The sequence below is a fragment of the Prionailurus bengalensis genome, chromosome E1 (genome assembly GCF_016509475.1).
Source record: "Prionailurus bengalensis isolate Pbe53 chromosome E1, Fcat_Pben_1.1_paternal_pri, whole genome shotgun sequence".
In the NCBI taxonomy this organism is placed as follows: domain Eukaryota; kingdom Metazoa; phylum Chordata; class Mammalia; order Carnivora; family Felidae; genus Prionailurus; species Prionailurus bengalensis.
The window spans coordinates 49,949,647-49,970,774 of record NC_057347.1 but is presented as its reverse complement, the minus strand read 5'-3'; the positions used below and the strand labels follow the sequence as shown (position 1 = coordinate 49,970,774).

General features: G+C 36.8%; 1 protein-coding gene across 2 annotated transcripts in view; it reads left to right on the top strand.

The window, feature by feature from the left end:
• ABCA5 (ATP binding cassette subfamily A member 5) overlaps positions 1–21,128 on the top strand; it is a 74,794-nt gene that overhangs the window by 29,207 nt on the left and 24,459 nt on the right. For both annotated transcript variants that reach the window (XM_043585123.1, XM_043585124.1), the window contains exons 12-21: positions 5,378–5,488; positions 6,689–6,864; positions 7,386–7,505; positions 8,607–8,745; positions 9,703–9,793; positions 9,985–10,124; positions 11,092–11,211; positions 15,434–15,635; positions 18,540–18,709; positions 20,965–21,092. In XM_043585123.1, the coding sequence (XP_043441058.1) occupies positions 5,378–5,488; positions 6,689–6,864; positions 7,386–7,505; positions 8,607–8,745; positions 9,703–9,793; positions 9,985–10,124; positions 11,092–11,211; positions 15,434–15,635; positions 18,540–18,709; positions 20,965–21,092 (1,397 nt within the window). The remainder of the gene's footprint in view (positions 1–5,377; positions 5,489–6,688; positions 6,865–7,385; positions 7,506–8,606; positions 8,746–9,702; positions 9,794–9,984; positions 10,125–11,091; positions 11,212–15,433; positions 15,636–18,539; positions 18,710–20,964; positions 21,093–21,128) is intronic.

Below are 21,128 nucleotides of genomic sequence, written 5' to 3'. Positions count from 1 at the left end.
AGTATCTAAACATATTTATAGATAAATCTGACAAAAGGTGTAACAGATTTGTAACCTGAAAAATTTTTAAAAGTTGCTGAAAGGGGCGCCTGGGTGGCTCAGTCGGTTGAGCATCCAACTTCGGCTCAGGTCATGATCTCACAGTTCGTGAGTTCGAGCCCCGCGTCGGGCTCTGTGCTGACAGCTCAGAGCCTGGAGCCTGCTTCGGATTCCGTGTCTCCCTCTCTCTCTGCCCCTTCCCTGCTCATGCTCTGTCTTTCAAAAATGAATAAAGTTTAAAAAAAAAAATTTTTTTTTTAAGTTGCTGAAAGAATTAAGAGTATGTAAATAAGTAGAGATACCATGTTCATGGGTGAGAAGACTCAGGGTCAGATGCCAACTTTACTCAAATTTCAGTAGGTTCAGGCACAATAAAAATCCTAATAGGGCTTTTTTTTTTTTTTGTAGCTTTTGACAAACTGATTCTAAACTTCCCAAGAATATGACCTAGAATAGTGAAAAACACTTTGAAAAAGAAGACCAAAGTTGAGGAACTAGTATAACTTTGTTACAAGACCTCGTATAAATGCTCCAGTAATCAAGACAGTGTAATTTTGGCATAAAAACAACACAAAAATAGATCAGTGAAACAGAATAGAGAGTGCAGAATAGGCCCATATGTGTGTGAGCAGGTAACTTGCAACAAAGATGCAAAGTTAACTTGCTAGAGAAAGGATGGACTTTTAAACAAATGCTGTTGAAACAATTGGATAAAGTGAGCATTGGTCTGTCGTAGGCACCATATACAAAAACTGACTGAAAATGGATCATACACCTAAATGTACAACCTAAAACTCTAAAACTTCAAAAAAAACAATCCATAGAAGAAATGCGTTTGCAGTCTGGGGTTACATGAAAATTTCCCAGATATGCACAGAAGCATAACTGTAAATTGATGAATTGGACTGTAAAAATTAAGAAGGCTTCTGTTTGTAAGACACTGTTAATGGAAATGAAAAGCTAAACCATTGGCCTGGGGGAAATATTTGCAAATCATCGATCTGATCAAGAACTTGGATCCAGAATATATAACGATCTCTCAAAACTCAATGAGAAAACAACCCAGTTAATGGGCAGAATATTTGAATATCCTCTTCACCAAAGAAGATAGAAGGATAGCAACTAAGTACATGAGAAGGTGTCCAACACTATTACTCATTAGGGAATTGCAAATTAAAATCACAAGATATCACTACATACTTAGCAGAATGATTAAAATTATTATTTTCTATACATTATGCTATGCTCACCACAAGCTTAGCTGCCATCTGTCACCACATAACATTGGAATGACGAAGATTGGAAAGGCTGGTCATACCGAGTGTTGGTGAAGGTGGAAACCTGGAGCTCATGCACTGCCGGAGGGGATGTGAACGGGCACAGGTGCTTTGGAAAATAGCTTGACGATTTGTGAAAGAGTTAAATATGCACCTGTTATGTGATCTAGCCATTTCACTTCTAGGCATCTGTCCACGAGAGGTGAAAATTGTTTTATACTAAGACTTATACAGGAATATTCATTGTAAACTTATTTGTTACACAAAAACTGAAAACAGTCTAAAATGCCTATTAATAGGGGAATGCATAGCCAGCTGTGGCATATGCATCCAGTGGAATGCCCGTTGGCATAAAAGGAATGAATTCTTAACACGAGCTACAACATGGATGAATCTCTAAATAATGATGTTAAGTAAAGAAGCTAGAAATAAAACTACGTAGTATAGGATTACATTCATGTAAAATAGAAAAGGCAGAACTAGTGTGTAGTGAAAAAGAGCAGATCAGTGGTTACTTGGAGATGGGTGGAATAGGCAAAGGACAAACATTTTAAAGCAGCATTTTTTGTGGAGATGAATATGTTCTTCATCTTGATAGTGGTGATGATTTTATGGTCGTAGCTACACGTCAAACTTAGATTCTAAGTTGCCAAATTGGTTGTTACAGGTTATTCATAATCTTTTACATGTCTGTAGAATCTGTAATGATGTTCCCTGTCTTCATTATATATTTAGTAATTTGTATTTTTTTTTCATTTGTTTTGCAGTGGGTTTATCAATTTTATTAATCTTTTCGAGGCATCAACTTTGTTGGTTTTCTTTATCATACGTGTGTTTGCTTTGCAGTTAATTGAGTTGTGTTACTCTGTTATTTCTGTATGACTACTTTCTTTGGGTTTAATTAGTTTTGCTTTTCCTAGCTTTAAAAAAAAAAGTTTATTTATTTTGAGAGAGAGAGAGCAGGAGAGGAGCAGAGAGGGAGAGAGAGAGAGAGAGAGAGAGGGAGAGAGAATGAATCCCAAGCAGGCTCCATGCTGTCAGCACAGAACGTGACACAGGGCTCCGTGTTGTGAATCGTGAGATTATGACCTGAGCCGTAATGAAGAGTCAGATGCTTAACGGGCTCAGCCACCCAGGAGCCCCTTCCTAGCTACTTGATATGGAATCGGTTGTTATTTCTGCCCGAACCGTTCAGCTTTAGCCACTCTAATGCTCAGTGGCTTAAGGCAGTTATTATTTTGCTATGACTGAGGAGTCTCTCGTTTGGTTCTTCAGTCAGTTTGTGGATTATCTGGAATTGGATGGTGGCCTGGTCACATACTTGGCTAACAGACTAGTTGGTCTAGTGGACTGTAGGCGGGAGAATTTACCTCTTTTATATGGTCTCGCATCCTCCAGTAGGTTAGTTGAACTGGAAGCAATTGAGTATTTTTTATTATGCTGTTTCTCATTTTCCTCCTCTTGGCTTCTTGGTCACACGTGCCCTTCCTAGAAACTACTCTAGATATTATAACATGGATCCTTGACTTACAAGTTAGTGGTTTACTAATTTATAGTATTTACATAGTAAAGTGAGAAACAAAGTCCAGGAACTTACTTTTATCCCTACTTATTTCTTTATGCCTATTCCAACTTATATACTATTGTTTTCATGTAGTTTAATTCTATGTGTATTTTAAACCAAAGATAATGTTATTAGCATTGTTTTTAAAAGACCGTTTCATTTATATTTACTTGTGTATTTACCGTGTCATTTATCTTTGTTACTTCCTGCCTTTCTGATCTTCCATCTAGGATAATTTTCCTTGTGTGTGAAAAATAGCTTTTTGCTCTTTTCTTTAATTCAGGTCTGCTGATGGTACAGTCTCTCAGTTTTTGTTTGCAAATACATTTTTTCACCTTTACCTTTAAAGCATATTTCTCTGAATATTCAATTTCAGCTTGATGGTAATTTTTTTTTTCCAGCACTTTATTTATTTATTTTTTTAATTTTTTTTTTCAACGTTTTATTTTTACTTTTGGGACAGAGAGAGACAGAGCATGAACGGGGGAGGGGCGGAGAGAGAGGGAGACACAGAATCGGAAGCAGGCTCCAGGCTCCGAGCCATCAGCCCAGAGCCCGACGCGGGGCTCGAACTCACGGACCGCGAGATCGTGACCTGGCTGAAGTCGGATGCTTAACCGACTGTGCCACCCAGGCGCCCCTTTTCCAGCACTTTAAAATGTAATCTGTCGTCTCCCTTTTCCATTGTTCTGGTTGCAGAGATAACTGTTGGTTTTCCTATTTCTCTGTTGTTGGTAGATACTGTTATCCTGGCTGTTTTTAAAGATGTGTTTCTAGGGGCGCCTGGGTGGCTCAGTGGATTGAGCTCAGGTCACGATCTCGCAGTTGGCGGGTTTGAGCCACACATTGGGCTTGCTGCTGTCAACACAGAGCCCGCTTTGGATCTTCGGTCCCCCTCTCTCTGCCCCTGCCCCACTTGCGCTCTCTCTCGCTCTCTCTCTCTGTCAAAAAATAAACACGAAAAAAACCTTAAAGATCTGTTTTTTGGTTTTCAGCAGTTTTACTGCCACATGCCTCGGTGGTGTTTGTTTTACATTTATTCCACTTTGGTTTTACAAGTGCTTCTTGAATCTCTGGCTTGATGTCTTTCTTCTGTTTTAAATTTTTTTTAGCCATTTCTTTTCCAGTACTTTCCAGTATTGCTTCTGTCCTATTTTCTCATCCTTTAGTCTATTATTATTACATGTTACAACTTTTCATTTCATCCCATTTATTTTTTATGCTCTTTTCTGAATTTTTCATTGTTTTTTTCTCTCTCTGTGCTTCAGTCTAGATATTTTCTTATGACTTTTCTTGTCATTTGCTAATTTTCTGTAGTTGGGCCTAATGTGATTAAACAATCCTATTGAAATATTTTTCACTTAACTTTTCCAGTTTTTGTCTTTCCACTTGGTTCTTTTGTATGGTTTTTAGTTCTTTGTCAGCATTGTCTTAGCAGCAGGATAGCATGGTTGTTTTACAATCTTCTCTTACGGTGTCAATATCTGTATGTCCTCTAGGTCCATTTCTGTCACCTGTCATTTCTGTTGGGTTTTTATCTTCTCTTGCTATTTCCTGTCTGGTTGTTTTTGACTGAGTGCTGTGTATTGCATATGAAAATTGTAGAGATTATTTGATGCTCTGGATGATGTGATCTTCCTCCAGAGAAGATTTATTTTTGCTTCTGGCCTGCAGATCCTTCATCAGGTCAGGGTCTGCAGTGATTCAAAGCTGGGTTTTCAGATCCCTGTCTTTTGTCCTCCTTCAATCATTGACACATCCTCTCTTGATACTTCTTCATTCCATTTTTCCTTTATTTAAAAAAAAAATTTAATGTTTATTTATTACTGGGAGACAGAGAGAAACAGAGCATGAGCATGGGAAGGGCAGAGAGAAGGGAAGACACAGAATCTGAAGCAGGCTCCAGGCTCCAAGCTGTCAGCACAGAGCCCTTCGTGGTGCTTGAACTCACAAAGCACAAGATCATGATCTGAGCCGAAATCGGACGCTTAACCGACTGAGCCACCCAGGCGCCCCAATTTTTCTTTTATTTAAATTGAATTTCTCAAGTATTTAGTTAACCACTCCCATGCTGTTGGTTAGTTTCTAGGTTTTTGCTAATATTTTTACCATAGGAACCTTGTTAATACCCTTGGGAACAAATTCTTGTTTGTCTCTGTGTTTCAGTTACCTTAGAAAGTCCCAAGAGTGGGTCCACAGAAACCCTCCCCATAGAAAGTCCCAAAAGTGGGTCCACAGAAACCCTCCCCAATGTTTTGTATATTCTTGAAATCTGTTAATATAGGTGTATTTTTATTACTTTTCTTGTAGCTCAAACAATTGACTATAATAAGGAATTATTATCATATAATATTAAGTATTATGCTGTTAAATATGCTAATAACTTTAAATCTGCCATTAAACATTGATTTGTTTCAAGACTGCTCAAGTATTATGTATTATTTTGTATAGCTTAACAGAAATGAAAATCACATTTGAGTCTTCTTTTCTGAACTAGATTTGTCATTCGACATATATGAAGGTCAGATTACTGCATTACTTGGTCACAGTGGAACAGGAAAGAGTACTTTGATGAATATTCTTTGTGGACTATGCCCGCCTTCTGATGGTGAGAGTTTTCTGACTTAAAAAAAACAACAACAATTCTTCCGTTTATTAGTGTTATTAACCAAGGTATCACAGTATAGTTATTTATCCTTGAAACATGTACTGATTGAATTTTTTTTTTTTAATGATTTGGGACCAATCTCAGTATAAAGGTGCTTTACTATTACTTTTTGATTACACATTTTTTTCAATAGAAACTAAAAATGATTCAGTCATGTTTAATAAAAGTGATCTGATTTTGTACTCATTTTGTAAGATATTTCATGTGTATTTTTCATTTTCAAGGAAGAATAAATCAGTAATTGAAAATTAAATGAGACCTACAGACATTTTAGATTATAGATATAGGTATCTAAATGTGCAACAATAATTCAAAAGGAAAGAATGATAGATGTCAAAACCATCTCCTAAAATACAATTATAAGAACAATAATACCTTAAACGTATAATTGTGACATGTGATTGCTCTATAGGTGAGAATTTAATATGGCAGCTCCATATTTCCACAATAACCAAATCTAGTGGCAATATAATAAATATTTTGCTTTAAGAAAGGCTGACTTTCCATGTATGGAATCTGCATTTTTTAAAATGTAGTTTAACTTTTGAAATTGGTTTAATTTTGTTGCTTATCCCTAATCGTGTCACTTTCTCATGACAGTAGCGATATCTTACATTTAATAAAAACTTATGATTTTTCTTCTAATTCTCCATGCATTATCATGGTGATTTAATAGTTCTGAAATTAAGTGGGATATATTGGTATTTAATTTATAGAAGAGAAAAGCTGGAATTCAGATTGCTTTTCTCAAGACCACACATCTCGTTAGGGGAACATTTTTAGTTTCTTTGTTTTCTCCTCTATTGATTAATGCCTGGGAATGAAGGAAAATTGCTCCTGGAATAGAAATATAAAAAATGCACCAGTATACCCCTGTTCAGCGTTAAGCTCTGGTTCCTTGCTCTTTTCACTATGTAATATCAACTGGAAATGAAGGAAAATGAGGTTAGAATATAAGGTGGAAGCAGGTCACCAATGGAATGGAAATGAAGGTGTGTTATGCCTTCCGAGTTTATATTAATTCATACCTTACATATTTATTACGTACAAGTAACTAAGTTGTTAGTATACATTAAAGCATATATACTTCTGAATACTTAATGTAGTTAGTATAAATTTAAATATATATTTTGCTTTTAGGATTTGCATCTATATATGGACACAGAGTCTCAGAAATAGACGAAATGTTTGAAGCAAGAAAAATGATTGGCATTTGTCCACAGTTAGATATACACTTTGATGTGTTGACAGTAGAAGAAAACTTATCCATTTTGGCTTCAATCAAAGGAATCCCAGCCAATAATGTAATACAAGAAGTATGTCATTCATATAGAAATTTTTACTTTATTCCTTGTAAGTTAATAACCTTCTGTAATAACTGGTATAAAAAATGCTTGAAAATCTAAATAAAAACCTGTTCTGAGCCCATAAACGGAAATTCATTACAAAGAATTAGATGGAATTTGGAATAAATATTTTATTTTAGCACATGTAAAATGTCCTTGTTTCATCTGGAGGACACCGGCCTCTCAATATAGGTTTTTCTTTTCTTCCATCCTTTCCTTTCACATCTGCCTTTCTTCTTCCACCACACACACACACACACACACACACACACACAGCCTTCAAACTGATCCTTGTACCACTACCCAGGTGGTCACAAAAGTAAAACAGACCTTTCAACCAGGAATCATTGTATATGAATACATGTCAAAATTAAATTCTGTACTAAAAGAACATTTTTAAAGTTGATATTAAAATTGGGACATTTAAAAATTAATATTGATAATTATGTAAATGGTATAATTTTAAAAGTAACATTGTTCTCCCTTTATAGGTGCAGAAAGTTCTACTGGATTTAGACATGCAGGCTATCAAAGATAACCAAGCTAAAAAGTTAAGTGGTGGTCAGAAAAGAAAACTGTCTTTAGGAATTGCTGTTCTTGGGAATCCAAAGGTAAATCAGTATTAATGTATTGGACACAAATATAATGTATTGCATGTTTATATATAATAACATGTGTAAAGTGTCAGCGTACATGAAATATTATACATTATTATACATACGATTATAGTAATAAGGTTGTGAAACCAGAGTCATAAAGATAAAACATATTTACTACCACGGTTACTTGTAGGAAGGGGAATGGAAAGGATGGACTATATGCAATGTTTTGTGTTTTTTAAAAAAGATCCGTAGAGGGGTGCCTGGGTGGCTCAGTGAGTTAAGCATCCAACTTCAGCTCAGGTCATAATCTCACAGTCCGTGGATTTGAGCCCCGCATTGGGCTCTGTGCTGACAGTTCAGAGCCTATAGTCTCCTTCGGGTTCTGTATTGTCTTCTCTCTCTGCCCCTCCCCTGCTCACGCTGTATCTGTCTGTCTCTCAAAAATAAATAAATGTTAAAAAGAAAAAAACTAGAAAATATGGCCAAAAAAATGACATTGATTAAATTTCACTGGTGGCTATGTAGCAGTATTGTTCTAATACTCTTTATAGTTTTCTATATGTTTATAATAGTTCATAATAAAAATTTAAAAGTAGAATAAAACCAAAGGAATTGTTCAGTTTTTCACTGTCCTGCTGATTTTATTTTTGTATATGTCTGTTCTTGTGCTGTTCTCTGTCCTGTAGAAATACAGTGCTTTGCACAGCTTTGCAGCCGGGAGCCCCATTGGTCCCCACTATCCTGCCACATTTCCCCTTGCTGCTCTATAGCTTGGGAATGACTCTGGGTTCTGGTTTTATGTTAATTTATCTTTCTCCCAACCCCTCACCAATGTTTTGTTTTTTAGTTTATTTATCTCATTATTATTACACTTATGTCTTGTATCTTACTGATACTAGTTTTTTATATTGAAACAAGGAAAATATTCACTTGCCAAACTAATAATTTAAAAATTTATGCTAACTCATATATGAATGAAAAACCCAGATCTAACATACTTCTGATTGGAAATAATAATTTGAAATGGGAAAGCTTCTCAAGGTCCACATAAATTTATGTATTTCAGTTTTTCTGAAGATTCTCTGCCATTCCCCACTCTTTGTCGTACAGGTACTATTGCTAGATGAACCAACAGCTGGAATGGATCCCTGTTCTCGTCATATTGTTTGGAATCTCCTGAAATACAGAAAATTTAATCGGGTGACAGTGTTTAGTACCCATTTCATGGATGAAGCTGACATTCTTGCTGGTGAGATTTTCACTTTATTTTTGTAGGATAAGGTCATGGGGCCAAAATAGGAGATGGACACAGAGGTACAAAATCCTGAGGAATAAATAAAGAAGCTGTGTGTTCTTCGTAGCTGTGTGTTTTAAACTTTTTAAGAATTACATATTTTTATGCTGGAGAGTCCTGCAGATCATCTGAGATTCAATAATTTGCTAGAAGAACTAATGGGACTCAGCATATAGTTATACTTATGAGTTATCACCCCAAAACTTACAGGATACAGAACAAAATCAGCAAAGTGAAAATGCACATGGGACAAGGAGGAAGCCAGACACAAGCTTCCAAAAATCCTTTCCCGGTGGAGTCACACAGAATATGCTTAATTTCTCTAGCAATGAGTTGTTAACAATTGATGTGAAATGTTGTCTACTAGGAAAGCTCATTAGAGACTCAGTGCCCAAGGTTTCTACCGGGTGCTGGTCATAGAGACCCCCTCCAAAATTCCAGTCTCCCACAAGGAAGCAGACTGTCCAGCACAGTCTACATTGTAGATTTATTTTTTCACTATTATCTTTGTTTTTTAAAAAATGTTAAAAAACGATCCAACATAGTGACATTTTGTTTTTGTGGTTTTTACATTTGATTGTAAAGGAATTATGAACATACTTGCAATAGTAAGCCCCTTAGGAAGAGTCTGAGGTGTTTGGAGCAGTTTGAGGAAAGAGTCAGAACTGCCCGGATACAGTTTCTGGCTTTGTCACCTACTGGCTCTGTGAAACATGAACAAACTATGTATTTTCTCATTGCCTCAGTGTTCTCATTTGAAAACCAGGTAATGATAATCTGGTACCTTTCTAATAAGGTTGTTGTGATTATTTAATGATACTTATTGGTGTCTCATGGTAACTCACAAAATATAAATGCCAATTATTAATGCTGTTACCGACTTAAAATTGAAACGCAGATTTCTGTTTGCAGATAGGAAAGCTGTCATATCACAAGGAATGTTGAAATGTGTTGGTTCTTCGATTTTTCTCAAAAGTAAATGGGGGATTGGCTACCGCCTAAGGTACCATTTATTCTTTATTGACTGTTTTCTATAATATTCTTGATCTACTGTTAATTTATTTCAGGTTTGCCATACTATTAGTACTTTAGCCATTTTTTATGGCACTAGCTTTACTTAAAGCATTCAGAATTTACTTTTGGTTGTTTACTGAGTAATTATTTAGAAAAATTACGATTTTTGGTTTTTTCTAGCATGTACATAGACAGATATTGTGCCACAGAATCTCTTTCATCCCTGGTTAAACAACATATACCTGGAGCTACTTTATTACAACAGAATGATCAACAACTTGTGTATAGCTTGCCTTTTAAGGACATGGACAAATTTGCAGGTATTACTTTCAGTTTCCTGGTTGTTGAACCAGGATCTTGCATTGGGAACTGATTTTCTTGATTTACTTTGTTGTATACTTTTCTGTTTAATAATATTTACATGTTCCCAGGTAACTGAAGTTAATATACCATTTCTGCTTTACTTTGCTTTTGAAAATGAGAAACTACAAGCTAACATGGGATGTTCTTTCATTCTTTGGTTTTTTTTGAACAAACATCATGCGAGAAACTGTAACCAATATGTTAAGTAAATGTATTTGCTTTGTTGTCAAGAAACAGATCGCTCCATTTGCTTAGAGGCAAATGATATAATTTGGGAATATGTAATTATGTAATTACACACAAACATACATGATTGTTTATATGTGTTCTCAAGTCCTTTTACAGTTTTATGATACCATAATGAATTACATGATAATATGGTAAACCCTTGAATTATTTTGATTGTGGCATTATTTTTCCGCTTTATAATGAGGAACTCCAAACTCAATTTCCTTTATCTGTTTAGGATCTCTTAGTAACTAAAAGGATGTTACTGATGCAGATATGTTGTGCAGAATTCCCAAAACATTTACCTCATTTAGACAGAAATTTTCTGTATTAGTTTAGTTTTTCTATATTATATTAACTAGAATAAAGTACATATTGCCGACTTAATGTACCCTGCCTATCATTCTGCCTGTGAAATATTTCTTAGGTTTAATTTATAATATGATAAATATCTACTAGATATATCTCTATATAAACAAACATTCCTTGGGGTCCTTAGCAATTTTTAACAACGTTAATGGAGTTCTGAGACCAAAAAGTTTGAGAACCACTATGCTAGTAAATTTAGTCATATCCCATTTTAAAAGGGATATCCTTTTAGGATATCCCTTTTAGGATATCCTTTTAGGATATTTTAGAATAATTCATGATGATATGCTTAACTTCATAACATTCTTTCTTTCTTTTTTTTTTTAGGTTTATTTTCTGCTCTAGACACTCACTCAAATTTGGGTGTTATTTCTTATGGTGTCTCCATGACAACTTTGGAAGATGTGTTCTTAAAGCTAGAAGTTGAAGCAGAAATTGACCAAGCAGGTAGAAACAAAACTATAACAAAAAATTTTTGGCAGTGAACCAGGCAGATGGTGAACAAGACAAATAATCATATAAGCATGTGAAATATGTATTTGGGGGAAGAAAGAGTAGATAAATAAGGTACATAAATAAGAAACAGATATTTACTGATAGTAATCAGAGTTATGAAAGAAATAATTGGGTGGTCTTGGGAGGCAGGTAGCTTAGATCGTATCTTCAGGAAGGACTGTGTCGAGATGATAAACTAAGACTTGGATGGCGAGAAAAACCCAAGTACATTTTATTGCAGAGCTTTCCAGGTAAAGGGAACCGCTACCACAGACTGTTAAGGAATGACTTGGATGATTTTGATGACCGAGGAAAGGCCACTGTGGATGGAGTTTAGAGAGCCAAGCAGATTATAGGGGAGGGCCAGGGGCCAGATCATGTTTAGTCTTTGAATCTTTGAATATCTGGAAAAGAAATTGGTGTGTTTCCTTAGCGTGGTGTGAAGCTATCGAGAGTTTTAAAGCCAAGGAGTGCTTTAAACATCTGGTTTGCATATTTAAAAATGCGTTTTAGGTTTTAAATGATGAGTAGAAGCAGGAGGACCAGTTAGGAAACCGTTGTCTTCGTTGAAGTAGGATGGTCGTGAAAACAGGGAAGCGCGGATAGACGTGGGTCACATTCGTGGTGCTGGTGAGGTCTTGCTGATGGGCTAAGTGTCAGGTGTGGGGGAGAGGGAGGGATCAAGAATAATTGCTAAGCTGTTTGTTTGACAACTGGGAATGGAATTGCCATTTCCTGAGAGTGGGGGAGGAGCAGGTTTGTAGAAAGGAGGAATTTCGGCCTGGATTTTGGTTATATTATTAGACATCCAAGTGGAGGTGTAGAGCGGGCAGTTGGATTAACACATTTGGAGCTGAGTGAAGATGCTGGGGCTAAAGATGTAAATTCTGGAGTTAGAAGTAGATGGTGCCATAGGTTTTGCTGAATTCACCCCGGGAGAGAGTGCAGACAAAAAGTGGAAGGGGGGCCTTGAGGTGGGGCAGTGAAGGGCCAAAAAGGGCTGATGAAGAAGGACCCATCCTTGCTCTTTCTCTCTTCACAAAAGGAGACGTTAAAGCCCAGACAAAAATCACAAGGAGGTGATCACTTATTTGTTGGTTGCTGTGAAGAATAAGATGAGAACAGAAAAGATGGTTTTGGTAACAGAGAAGACAGTGAAGGATTTGATAGTATGGAAGCCAGTGGTGACCTTGACTGTGCCATTTCAGTGGTGGTAAAAGTCAAAGCTGGTTCTTTGCAGTTTAGGGTGAGGGTGTGAATTGAGGAAACTTTCTTACAGTTGAAAATTAGCAAGGTGGTCGTGGTGGTAGGTCGGGAGGCTGAAGGAAACGGGATGTTTCTCTTACATGTGGAGAAAGGAGAAAAGGCAGGTTTATGATGGGGACATGATATCAGATTGTAGTCAGAAAGAAAAAGTTCACATAGAAGTTTTAGATCTTATGTAGTTGGGGAAAGAACAAGGTCTCAAATTTGGGCGTGCGTCCAGTTTGTTGAAATTGAGTAGAGATAAAGGTATGGGAATAGAAGAAATAGAGGAAGTCAGTGATCAGAACATAGAATGCATTATCAGTGAGTATGTTTGTAATACCTTGGATGATGGAAGAGAATTAGATGGGGAAGACACTTATAGCTGTGGGGCTAAATACTTTGAGGTATAAGAGGTAGTGGGTAGAAATGTTTGGGTAGTGGGAATAGAGATGAGAAGGCTGTATGCTGTGTGGGTGTTATTTAGCCTTATTCTGTAGCACTTTTAAGTCCATCATGCAGAATAAATTTACTTCTAATACCGACTTGCATTCAGTTTGGCCAATTTTAATGGTTTTATTTTTTAAAAGGTTAAAAATGCCAAATTCTGGGGGTGCCTGGGTGGTTCAGTTGGTTAAGTGTCCAACTCTTGGTTTAGGCTCAGGCATGATCTTTTGGCTTTGTGGGTTTGAGCCCCTACATCGGGCTCTGTACTGGTAGTGGGGAGCCTGCTTGGAATTCTCTCTCTCCCTGTCTCTGCCCCTCCCCCACTCACACTAGGTCTCTCTCTCTCTCTCAAATAAACTTTTAATTAATTTATTTGTTTTCATTTTTAAAGTTTATTTATTTTGAGAGAGAGAGAGAGTACAAGCGGGGGAGGGCCAGAGAGAGAGGGAGAGAGAGAGAATCCCAAGATTCTCTGACAGCACAGAGCCCTATGTGGGGCTTGAACTCGCGAACCATGAGATCCTGACCTGAGCTGAAACCAAGAGTCCGACGCTTAACTGACTGAGCCACCCAGGGGCCCCTATTTTTATTATTATTTTTTTAATGTTTATTTATGCTTGAGAGACAGAGCACAAGTGGGGGAGGGGCAGAGAGAGAGGGAGATACAGAATCTGAAGCAGGTTTCAGGCTCTGAGCTGTCAGCAAGAACCTGATGTGGGGCTGAAAACCACAAACTGTGAGATCATGACCTGAGCCAAAGTCGGATGCTCAACCAACCGAACCTTCCAGGCACCCCAAGATAAATAAACAAACTTAAAAAATATATGTATCAAATTCTAGGGGTGCCTGAGTGGCTCAGTTGCTTGGTTGTCCAACTTCAGCTTAGGTCCTGATCTCACGGTTCATGAATTTGAGCCCTGCATCAGCTCAGAGCCTGGAGCCTGTTTCAGATTCTCTTTCCCTCTCTGTCTATTCTTCCCCTGCTTGTGCACTCTCTCAAAAGTAAATAAATAACCATAAATTTTTTTTAAAAAAATACATGTATCAAATTCTGTAGAAGGTAAATTGGTGCTTGCTGAATACCACAATTGTGATGTACAATATTTTAGCCCCAATTTTTAGTTTGATTTAGTCCATTGTATCAGTGAAAGAAAGGGATTAAACTGGGTTATCTTACTAAGTCATTCATCTAAACTGTTGAGTTGCTAAGGTCCCAGGATAACCAGGCTTGGTTCAATATTACTTTATGCATTATTCCATTCCACTCTTAAAGTTTTTAATGTTTACTCATTTTTTATTTTTTAACATAAATCAAATAAATCCTGCCTTGTGGTTCTCATAATACTGAAACCAATTTTCACATCTTCATTTTTTATTTTTTGAAAATTGCATCACTTATAAAAATACATATATTTTCCCTGTTCTCGTTGATTATTTTTGTCTGTGTTTTGTCTCATGGAATCAGTTATATAGTATGTCTCTTTTGTGTCTGGCCTCTTTTACCTAAATTATGTTTGTAGGGTTTAAACTATTGTAGGTATATAGTAGTTTATTCAGTTTCATTGTTTTTAGACTATTCTATTACAAGAATATTTCACAATTTATGTATTCATTCTCCTGTTGATAGACATTTGGGTTTTTCCCAGTTTATGACTATTCTGGATAGGTTGCTAGCTAAGAATATTCTTTTTTTTTTTTTTTGGTTTATTTATTTTGAGAGAGAGTGTGTGCATGTGCATACCACATATAGGCAGGGGAGGGGCAGAGAGAGAGAGAGAGAGAGAGAGAGAGAGAAAGGGAGAGAGAGAATCAGAGAGAGAGAGAGAGAGAGAGAGAGAGAAAGGGAGAGAGAGAATCCCAGGCAGGCTCCACACTGTCAGCGTGGAGTCTGATGCGGGGCTTGAACTCACAAACCATGAGATCATGACCTGAGCTGGGATCAAGAGTTGGATGCTTAATTGACTGAGCCACCCAGGCGCCCTGGTAAGAATATTCTTGTACATGTGTTTTGGTGGACCTTTGTACATATCTTTGTTGCATTTCTACCTAGTAGAGAATTTTCTGGGTCATAGTTTATGTGTGTGTTCAGCTTTTTTTTTTTTATTACGTTTCTTTATTTTTGAGAGGCAGAGAGAGACAGAGCATGAGTGGGGGAGGGGCAGAGAGAGATGGAGACATGGAATCCGAAGCAGGCTCCAGGCTCTGAGCTGTCAGCCCAGAGCCTGATGCAAGGCTCAAACCCACGAATGGTGAGATCATGACCTGAGCCGAAGTCGGACGCTTAACCCACTGAGCCACCCAGGCACCCTGCCCCGCCCCGTGTGTGTTCAGTTTTAATATTGCCAAGGTATATGAGAGTTCCGTTTGTCTACATCACCACCAGATGTGTGCTTCTTTAAAATTTACATGTCTCTGAAAGATTTTCATCCTTTTAAGGAATATACCATAATTTTCTGGCTTTCTGTTTTGTTTTGGCAAATAGATTATAGTGTATTTACTCAGCAGCCACCAGAGGAGGAAGTGGATTCAAAATCTTTTGACGAAATGGAGCAGAGCTTACTTATTCTTTCTGAAGCGAAGGCTTCTCTAGTGAGCACCAAGAGCCTTTGGAAACAGCAGGTGTACACGGTAGCAAAGTTTCATTTGCTTACTTTGAAACGGGAAAGCAAATCAGCGAGATCAGTGTAAGTGCCATCACTTTTCTGCCTGATGAGTTGTTTTTTTAAGGATGCAAATTCCATTTGTCGTCTTCATTCTCTAAATGTAGACGTAGGTAAATCTATGTAGCTTCAAAGATTAAGACTGTAACTTCACAATGTCTGAGAAAAGAATTATGCATTTAGTAATTTGTTTGAATACCATTAGAGCTTCTACCCTTTTTTTAAATTAGCATTTTTGGCTCATCTAAATAATGAGGGACTGACATAATATTCTCTAATTGTGTAAATTTTGAATTGTTGTCACTGTATTTAAGTTTTATTTTGCAATTATATTTTTCACAATTGTTCTGTGTCTGTTACTATTATTTATAGCCGCTTTTTATAAACAACAGAAAGAGTAACTTTTATCTCTGTTTATCAGATGAAGAAACAAATATAAAGAAGGCTTTATAGCTTGTAGAACTGTGATCAAAACTTTTCAACTTTGCTTTACCTCTCTCAGGTTCCCATGGGTGCTAGACTTTCAATTATTGGGACATAAATTCAACACTTTCGTAGAATACACACCTATCTTGTTAGATCTGAAACAGCAGTAGAAATATAATAAGCAAGAATAGAGTGTTGTTATGTGCTTGAGATATGGTGAATTCATTTGCTTTCTTGACCTGATTTATTCAGTATCAAAGAAATGTCAGTCAAGTGTTTCATTTATTCCAGCCTCAGCGTTACTGAAAGAAAAATACTTATTTAAATCAGCATGTTTCAGTTTATTTCATTAAACACTACCCACCTAAAATACGCCCTGAAAAACAGTAAAAGTCTTAGTTCAGACTGCCATAACAAAATAATATAGACTAGGTCGCTTCAACAACAGAAATTTATTTTATCATGGTTTTAGAATGTGGAAATCAGATTGGGATACCAAATTGGTCCTGAGGGCACTCTTCCTGGTTTGCAGAGATGACCCATTATCTTGCTCTGTGCTCACATGACTTTCTTTGTTAAGCACAGGAGAGAGAGCAAGCTCTCTGCTCTTTCTTCCTACAAGGGCACTAATCCTATCTTGAGGGCCTTAGGCCCATGACCTCATCTAATCCTCATTACCTCCCAAAGGCCTTATCTCCTAAGACCATCATGTTGGGAGTTGGAGAGTTGGGAGTTAGGAATTTGGGGGGAGGGTGACACAAACATTCAATTCCTAACAAATATGCATTTGACCATCTGTACATTTAGGAAATACTGTATCTTATATTTCCCCCCTTAAAGAGTTATTAGCATATGAAAATGCTGGTATATGAAAAGAGCATATGAAAAGAGGTTCCGTGGTAAAGAATTGCTTCAGCTTTAGAGTTTCCAAATGCTGTTTAATCCTGATTTTTTTTTTAACTTAAAATACCTATTAAATATTATAGAACTAGGATTCAGTGCAGTATGTTTTTGGAAATGCTGATTTAAGTATACTTACAACAATTTAAGAATTATTTTTTTTTTAATGTTTATTTTTGAGAGAGAGAGAGAGACGGAGCTTGCGCAAGGGAGGGGCAGAGAAAGAGGGAGACACAGAATCTGAAGTAGGCTCCAGGCTGAGCTGTCAGCACAGAGCCCAACGTGGGGCTTGAACTCATGAACTGCAAGATCATCGCCTGAGCTGAAGTTGGACTCTTAACTGACTGAGCCACCCAAGCACCCCAAAGAATGATTTTTTTTAAAAAATTACAGGTTTTCTAACGTACCTGGGTGGCTCAGTTGGTTAAGTGTCTGACTCCTGATTTCTGCTCAGGTCACCATCTCACAGCTCCGTAAGTTTGAGTCCCACACTGGGCTTTGTGCTGACAGTGTGAGGAGCGTGCTTGGGATTCTCTCTCCCTCTATGTCTGCCCCTCCCCTGCTTGCTCTCTCTGTCTTAGAAATAAATAAATAAACATTAAAACAATAGGGCTTCTGAAAATTATAAAATGCTAAAATGTGATAGTTTAAGCAGTCTCTACCCACTTGCTGTGACACCTATCACATATAATGTAGCAACATTTTGCAGGATAAGACAGAAGGATATCTGTTTTCCACACAGAAGGTCATTCTGAATAGGGTATAGAATTATGTACTTGACCAGTAGCAAATAATGATCCTTATAACTGTATGGAGTGTATCTTGTTTTGCCTGTAGAGGAACGGTGGAAGTTAATGTGGTATAGACGACATTTCAAAGATGGCAGTCATTCAAAGTTTCACTGTATTTTTGTTTCCTTCCCTGTATCTAAAATATTTTTGTATCGGGGCGCCTGGGTGGCTCAGTCGGTTGAGCGTCCGACTTCAGCTCAGGTCATGATCTCACAGTTCTTGAGTTCAAGCCCCGCGTCCGGCTCTGTGCTGACAGCTCAGAGCCTGGAGCCTGCTTCAGATTCTGTGTCTCCCTCTCTCTCTGCCCCTCCCCACTCATGCTCTGTCTCTCTCTGTCTCTCTCTGTCTCTGAAAAATGAATAAACCTTAAAAAAAATTTTTTTTTAAATTAAAAAAAATATTTTTGTATCATGTTTTCTAAAACATGTGGAGGGTAAATAGTTCAGATGTAGGGCAGGAGCTGTGATAGTCCCTTCAAGACAACAGAGATGTAAATGTGGCATAATGTCTGGTTCTTAAAAAGTTAGAAGCACAAGTTTACATACCCTAGAAAAATTTCAGCATGGCTACGATGTTAGTTTTATAAGTTTTAATTTTGTCATTGAATATTGGCTTTCCATCCAGTATTGTCATGAGATTGTTTTGGAGAGTAGAATTCTCCTGAGTGCTATTTCTTTCAAGTTTTTTCTTTTAATTTTCTTTTTTTTTTTTTAAACATGAGTACTTTTAACTGTCATTTGAAGGAAGAGTTTTTAAAAATAGATTTCTATATTAATGTGCCCTGTGCTTGTTTTGTCTTTGTGCCTTTCAGGTTGCTTCTGCTTTTAATTTTTTTTGCAGTTCAGATTTTTATGTTTTTGGTGCATCGCTCTTTTAAAAATGCTGTGGTTCCCATCAAACTTGTTCCAGACCTGTATTTCCTAAAACCTGGAGATAAACCTCATAAATACAAAACAGCTCTGCTTCTTCAAAATTCTACTGGTGAGAGTGTGTGAAGGTCTGTGAATGTGTGTTGGCTGGGGCCTGGGGTGGTGGGATATAGGTCAGAGATTGGGATTTTAGCAATAGATGTAAGGTAAAGGCATGGCCTGTCTTAAAAACTGAACTAAAAGAAAAAAATCACTGGTGCTGAGTAATACATTACAGAAGTGAAATTTTGGTTTAAATGTAGATTACGGTTTTTAAAACTAACCTTGTACTGTTTATGATGATAAAATTTCATTTTTTAATGGTAGCTGCATATTCTCGAGTAGTGTGTTTCCTATCATAGTTTATGACCAGCAAAATAAACTTCAGGAATTGAAACATCCTTTTTAGAAAGAGTTAACATTTATGCAGTTCTATATCTAAATAGAAATGTTTAAGCAGTTTTTCAAGGACTATCTGAAAAATCAGTTAGAATTAAGAAAAATTGCCTTAGATACAAATATTTATAATCAAATACATTAAATTGGTTTTGAGTATTTTTGGATTTGCTGATTATTCTTAATTACCTAGTTGTCAAATATGAAAAAACTAAAGAACCATGGCCTTGAGCAAGGCTCAATTCTCCTTTTCAAAATATTAAAACCTAGTACAAAATTTCATTCCTACATGATCAGTTGTTCCTACAAAATCTCCCATCTGCATGGGTCGTTTTTAGTCCCAAGGTTCTTGAAGAGTAAATCAAGGTTAGTTAACTGGCAGATTGACAGCAGAATAGAAGGCAGCTTTATTTGCTTATCTTGCTGAAATATGTGAGAAAGTTGCATTTGATGCGATCATTTACATAACTCACAAACTCTTTGGGGTTTAATATTTTCCAACACTTCACCTATATTCTAGTATCTCTCCTTTCTGATTCACCGTTAATGGAAGAGCTTTGACCATGTTAACATAATCATCATAGTTAGGGATGATTATGAATTACTCTTAAAATCATCACTTTTAAAATGTGGCTCTCTTTTTATTATGTAATCTTTATTCCTTTGGAGGAAGAATGACAAAACTACTCTTGAATAGAAAATGTGATGTTACTTCTTTCATTAGAAGTTTTGTTTTGATTTTAATCTACATTTCATGATGTTAAAGTATAGTATTGCATGGAGCCTCATACTCTGATACACATTTTTTGTGTGTTTGGGAAATTGTGTATTTCAAATTTTTCTGCCTTGTGTTCATTCTCGATCTATAGAAATTCTAGTATTTTCAAAGTTTTGTCCCTTTTGTTATTTTCTAGTATTTCTAGAGTTGCATACATATGTACCCTATATTTTCCTAGGCTTTGTTGGTCCTAAACAAAGCCATGTTTCCTTTAGGAATCACTGGCGTCTGTGTCTATATTGGCTTGTATCCATGCTCCTTGCAAAGCTTTTTGTATCACAGGTGATACAGTTCCTTCAGTTATAATGTAGCTCTCTTCTCAAGAGTATAGAGCCACAGAGGCCAACTGGAGATGAGAGGTCATTTAAGGCACTAGATAAAGCGTAAATGTTGTATCTAAAAAAGCACCAATGAAAGCACTAAGAGCACCATTTTCTCTGACACTCAAGTTTGGTGCTGAGTCTGATCCACCTGCCATACTGTTTTCAGTTACTGATAGTTTTTTCCTTTGTTTGGTTTTGATTTCCCTCAAAGCCTCATTTGTCCTTTCTGGCTTTTGTGAAGATGTAGAGGAAACTGTTTCCATTCATCAAACCTGTGGTGTAGATTTAAACCTCAGACAGGATTCACAGTCTTTCCCTTGGCTCCAGGCAATTTAAAGAATATAGATGGAGACCTGATTATGTGTTTTAATATTTTAAGACAGTTAAGGCATGTAAGACACGTATAAGGTGTGTCAGATCAGAGCAGACAGAAATCCTCTAAAGAGTGATCTTACCTTACTCCATACCCTGCCTGTCTCTATCTTTCTGAGCCCAGTAGGTTATCTTGTTACATAAGATTGCCAGATAGATTTTAATTCTCAAAACGTAACCAAATTTCATGTATTCTAGATACATTTTCAACGTTAATAGTAGCAGCTTCAGCTAAAATTTGTGCAGCTGCTGTGTGCCAGGTTCTGTTTTTAAGGCCTGTGTATATTGGTTTGGATTTGAATCCGGGCTGACTGGCTCCAGAGCCATTGTTCTTAATTATGCTTTATCTAATGAAGATAATTTTTTTTTTCCAAAAAAGCTCTTTTCAATGTTATTAAAAGTCTGTGTCTGTTTCTCATTTAAACTGATTCTTTGTTATTTGCTTATTTTCTACACCAGACTCCGATATCAGCGATGTTATTAGCTTTTTCACAAACCAGAACATAATGGTGACAATGTTTAATGACAGTGACTATGTGTCCGCTGCTCCCCATAGTGCAGCTTTAAATGTGATGTATTCAGAACAGGTAAGAGGAATGTGTGTGAATGAATACCTATTTGAA